Raw genomic sequence first — 5477 nt, 5'->3', positions numbered from 1 at the left:
TCCAGCGCCTTCCCTTCCCTTCTCCCTTCCCTTCCCTTCCACTGCCTGGAGTTCACTCAACACATGGAAAATTAGAGGCAAAGAGTTTGAACTTGTTGAGAGGAACGTGCCCAAGAAAGCACAGGATCATTTCCCTGATTATTAAATGCATTCCATTCCGCACTTGTTTTGACATTGTCCCCTGGAGAAAAATACTTTGTTTTATAGAGAGACCTCGTTGTTGCTTTTCCTGTCAGGAATTATTGCTCCAGAAGTGTTCTGCTCCATCCAAACCCTACGATGTAAAGTTCTCTAAGATTCCTTCTGGATCCAAGTCCTACAGCTGAAGTTTAACTTGTTAGGTTGTTCCAAAGGCACAAAGATGACAGAACTGAGATAAAAACCATGGACAAGAGCTGGAATTCAATGTAGTCCTTCCTCTGCTAGCAGGGTGTGGGAATATAGGAGGTGAAATCCATACAGGAATTGTATGAGGCATTAAGGAAGTTTGACAAGAAAGACTCTGGTTTTCACTCTCTTCAAAGCTGATACTCAAAACTACCCAAGAATAAATATAAGTGAATAAGCACAGTGCTCAGTTTCATAATGCAATACTCACACTTTTCTCCAAGCCTTGCCTGGAAGGTTGCTTTAAAAAAAATTTGAATGCAGCCACCCACACCTTGATATATCAATCCACAAATTATACATACACCCAGGGTGAGGGATTAATGAGCTGCTGGTAGCTTCAATCTCAACAAACCTCTTGCTTCAATTATCTGAAGTAAAAAAAGGAGCCTTTTCTGCCAACAGAAAAAAGCTACAACTCTTCCATTGATTTTGAAGATGTGTGCCACAACTGACTGAAAATTGTCCAACTTTCTCCTCTTCTGAGAAGTGATAATGCATTAAAAACCCACCCACCCACATGCAGTGCCATTAAATTAAAAATGAAACTTCACATGTTTAAAATGAGGCATGGGATGAATTTTCTGAACGTTTGTCCTGAAATGAACTTTAGCTGCAAACAATTTGCAGAATTAATTTTTCAGATTTTGGGTTATTTTGCCCCATTAATTAAAGTATTGATAGAGATGTGAATTCTGCATCTGGTTTTTGAGCACAAAGGTCCTTCTTAGGCTGGAGGGGACAAATCTGAGCATTCTCTGTCCTAATGAGAGCAGGGGAAGGTGTCTAAATCCCTCTGCAGGGACTGACTCAGAGCACAAGCTGGAGCGCCAGCTTGTCAGGAACAGAGCACAGATCAAAAATTCCAGATTGTCAGGCCTCAAAACCGGCATTCTTTATCCATAAAAAGCATGGATTAGCTGGCTACAACTTTGCCTTTTCAATTCCAACATGCCTAAAGCCTGAACAGAATTCACTTCCTTTTGGACAGGTAAGCCTTGCTCCCTTCCTTGTTGAGACAGGGAAGGTGGAGGCCAATTAATTCCATTAAAGTTACAATCCAGCTGCCTTCCTCTGAGGAGTGACTGCAGGAAATGATCCCAGGGAAGTGGTGTTGAAATGGGGATTCTGAATGAGGGCCTCATTTCAAAGCAGCAAAGGACTGCACTGGATTTATCCTGCTGGGCAAAAGGTTTCCCAGATATTTATTAATCTCAGGGCATCCTGCTGGGTTTCTGCTCCGGAAATCCGAGGGAAAGGAAAGCTCTGTTGGTTTCTGAATGGGGAAGTCTGGGTTGGTCATTCATTATCTGTGTAGTTTGATAATTACCCATTTCCTAGGTAAATTGCTTCGGACATTTACTTGGAGGTAGCAGATTAATGAAGTTCTTTGCAAACTTCAGGAACCTGAAAAACTCTGAAGATTCTGGAGCTCAATTTTCCAGCTCAGCAGTTATTGGACTGCTGGTCATCCAGCAGAGAGCACAGATTTGTACCTGAGCTGGTACAGAATAAGTCAAAACCTTCCTCACAGCAACACCCGTGTGGATCTTTGAGGCCACTAAATTTAAGTAACAAAAATCCTAAGCAGTCCAGTAAATATCAACCTGTGATTTACTGCCCAGGAGCAATAAAGGGTTTCGAAACAGCTGATACTGAGGCTGTCAAGGGCAGTTCAACGAGATAACACCACTTCTCTTTGGCTGCCTCCACAAGTTAAATCATCAGAGCATTTGTGAGCAGTCGGAGATGCCTGGAACTGAACAAACTGTTTCTCTCAGCACTTGTTCCATATTGGCACAGCTCCATTGGCTCCAATGCAGTAATATTAATTTATAATGCTGTAAAAGGAGGCTTTGGGTGGATTTTTGTCCCAGGATTTGGGTAGGTCCCACACACAGACCTGCATCTCAGCCCGAGCTCTCTGGGGATTGATCTCCCATCCCACTTCTCTGCTGAGTTTGCTCTCAGTGTCACCCTCACCCTACCAGGGACAGGACTGAGGGATGGCATTTTGAAAATATGCACCATTTCTTCTGATTCTGCAAAAATTCAAGCTATTTCCATCCTTCCTCAGAACTTTGTATGGATTTTATCTTGTTGTCATGGCAGAGGAATGGAACAATCCCATCGCTGGGACCTCCATGCCAGGCAGAAACGTGTCCAGACCACGCTGAGGATGCAGAAGCCTCTTTTGTAAAGCTGCAAAGACTTTGTAATAAATCATAGAAGACTAATTCTAGAGATAAAAATAAAACTCTTTATTTTCTTACAAAACTGCCTAGAAATACTCAGATAATGCACAAATTGCTTTATACATTGTAATGGGGGTACATTTACTTGTGTGAGCATAACAGAGGAGAACAAACAAATGAAAAACAAGAGACAGACCAACAAATAGTAAGAACTTGCATCAGTTCAGCATGTAAAAAAATAAATTCAGGGTTATAGAGATCTAAATCTGCACTTGAAACTGCAAAAGTGTAAAACCAGTGAGCAAACAGCCAAAACCCAGCATTGTATTGGGAAGTAACAATTTTAGCCTTTACCACTGGAAACAGACCCCTTTGACGTGTTTAAGGTCCTTATCTCCTGTGAAATTGTGCTTTGAAGCATAATTTTATGTTACTAATCTAATGTAACTATCCTGTTAGGATAATCATCATTTCCAGTGGCAGAACCCATAGGATTCCAGTGGTTCCATTTCCGGATCAGGCCTTTTCATGCATTGGAAGGCCACTGAGTTTTTACAATAGAAGTGGGATAAACTGGCTTGTGCAGGAGCTGGAGGGATGGAAATCCATGGGGAAGAGCAGAGGGTGTGCCAGGCACAGGACTGCAACTGTTCAAACCAAAGCAATAAATCCTGCCATGCGCATTTGTCCTTATTTCCCTCCTCCCAGGCAGTGAAGAATGCCAAGGAAATCCATTTCTTTAATTATCCCAATTTCCCAGCCTAGTTTTAGCCTTTTTCCAGACTCCAAACTCCCTTCTCATGGCACTGGTAATTTGATAAGAACTGAGGCAGTTTCCTTTCCCTCAAGCTGGTTTCCCAAGCTCTCCCACTCCAAGCTGCCAAGGCCAGTTCAGCTGTGACTGGTCCCAAACTGGAGGCAGCTCTCCCCGAACTGGGCTGTTAAACAACCTCCCATCCATAACTCTCCAGGGCTCCTCATCCTGTAAATCCCTCAGCTGCACTAAATCCCTGGACTTCCACAGGTCTATGAAAGCATTTGACATTTTTCTTTCCTTTTAAGCACATTTTCCCAACAAAACACTCTGGGAGCTTTTCCTGGCGCTATTCCTGGCTCAGCAGTCGTGCAATCCTTCCCTGGTTACTGGAGCCTCCACAGCTTTGACTTCTCCAGTTCATGGTTCTCTCTTTTAAGAGGAAGCAGCAGCAGGGCTCTCCTTTACTTTTTGCAACCTGTATTGAACAAAACAAAGAATCTTTATAGTGATTATTTCAAAGCAAACAGCACGGAACAAACTTCAGTTAAAGGAGTGAATATTCAGATTATAATTGGGATTTTTTTCCTGTGGTGCTGGGTGGCAAAAAAAATAACTGCCCCAATATTGAAATGTCCTTGATTTCTAATAGGAGGATTTAATTCTAGATCAGAGACTTGTTTTTTCAATTTAGGTTGTTGTACAAATAAGTTATTTGTTAGCTCATTTATATAGCCTTGTGAGAGAGAAAATCCTACACTCAAAAATGTGTAAATTGCAACACTGCCTGACTATTTACAAATAGATTTTCTTTATCCTTCTGCTTCAAATCAAGTTTTGCTATCTGAACTCTGTAGTGAGCAGTTCCTTCACTAAGGCATCTTCTTTTTAATCTGCAAATTGATGCTCAAATTCAAATGCTCTTTTCTGGGAAATACCTTCTGGTAATGCAGTGGAGAAGTTCTAACAAGACACTGGCTGTTATTTTCAGTGGCTGTACTTGGATTTCCCCCTTTCTGACCTGCACCATGCACAGAAAGCATGGACATAAAATTAACTCCAGAACCACGCGCTGTGTGAAATGCAGGAAATTTCCTGTTAAAATAACGAATCGGGATGGCTCTGGCGCTGTGAGAATGGAGACAAACACAAGTTGTTTTCTTCCATAAAAATCCCAAACCAGGTCCCAAAAAAAGCCTCCTGTGTTCAGGAGAGCCCCGTGCACAAACCTCATCGGCGGCGGAAGGCGATGGGCAGCGCCCGGCTGGGGATGAGGATTCCTGAGTGCAGCGTCTCCACCGGCTCGTGGTCCGTGGCCACGATCTGGTATTTACGGATCAGCTGCAATAAAAGATCCCCATTAGCGTGCTGGGCTCTGGATCTGATCAGCTGGAGGAGCAAAACCCCCCCAGAACCCCCTTTTTGGGTGTTTACCCAGCAGAGGGCCAGGTGCAGCTGCAGCTCTGCCACGCGGCGCCCGATGCACATCCTCTTCCCGATGCCGAAGGGGACGTGGGAGAAGGGGTGGATGGAGCCCCTCTGGAGCCAGCGCTCGGGCCTGAACTCAGCCCAGCCCCTGAAATAGTCCTCGCTGCAGCCCAGGGCATGGCTGTTTATCATCAGCACCGTCTGCAGCAAAGCAAGAGAGAGAAGAGCGTTAGAAATCAGCCCTGAGCTCCCGAGGGAGTCAGCTCCGGCATGGAAAAATATAGTGCAGCAGCTTCCTCAGAAGAGGTCATGTAATTCCCAAAAACTTAATTGGAACATCGAAAAGGTCATTGTTTCCTCAGAGAATCACAGGAAAATTTGAAATATTTTGAAACAGCGCATCAAAATGTTGTCAGGCAAATTATTTCTGCCTAAATCCAACAGCAGCACAGGTAGGAGTGGGTTTGTGTTTATGGGAATCCTGGGGGTGAATTCCTCATTCCTTATCCTGGGCCTGGTACTTTTGCAAAGCCAATTTGAGACTGAAATATGAGCAGCTTCTGTGGTTTAAAGGGGAGTTAATAAATGGAAAAACATCCTAAAAAGCTGAATTAATTGCCTTACCCCTTTGGGCAGCACATAATTTCCCAGAACCATTTCTGTGTCAATGGTGCGAGAGGTGAAAGGCACTGATGGAGTCAATCTGCAGGGAA

General features: G+C 43.7%; 1 protein-coding gene across 1 annotated transcript in view; it reads right to left on the bottom strand.

The window, feature by feature from the left end:
- Positions 1-2627: 2627 nt before the first annotated feature.
- The window catches only part of LOC103616823 (1,25-dihydroxyvitamin D(3) 24-hydroxylase, mitochondrial), an 8881-nt gene continuing 6031 nt past the window's right edge, over positions 2628-5477 (bottom strand). Inside the window, exons 8-11 of the mRNA XM_008635061.2 lie at positions 5389-5467; positions 4771-4965; positions 4566-4677; positions 2628-3814 (exon numbers count right to left, since the gene is read on the bottom strand). Of these exons, the coding sequence (XP_008633283.1) occupies positions 4567-4677; positions 4771-4965; positions 5389-5467 (385 nt within the window). The 3' untranslated portion in view covers positions 2628-3814; position 4566. The remainder of the gene's footprint in view (positions 3815-4565; positions 4678-4770; positions 4966-5388; positions 5468-5477) is intronic.

Source organism: Corvus brachyrhynchos, unplaced genomic scaffold, assembly GCF_000691975.1.
Source record: "Corvus brachyrhynchos isolate BGI_N302 unplaced genomic scaffold, ASM69197v1 scaffold10, whole genome shotgun sequence".
In the NCBI taxonomy this organism is placed as follows: domain Eukaryota; kingdom Metazoa; phylum Chordata; class Aves; order Passeriformes; family Corvidae; genus Corvus; species Corvus brachyrhynchos.
The sequence above is the reverse complement of the archived record's forward strand: the minus strand, read 5'-3'. Positions and strand labels throughout refer to the sequence as shown.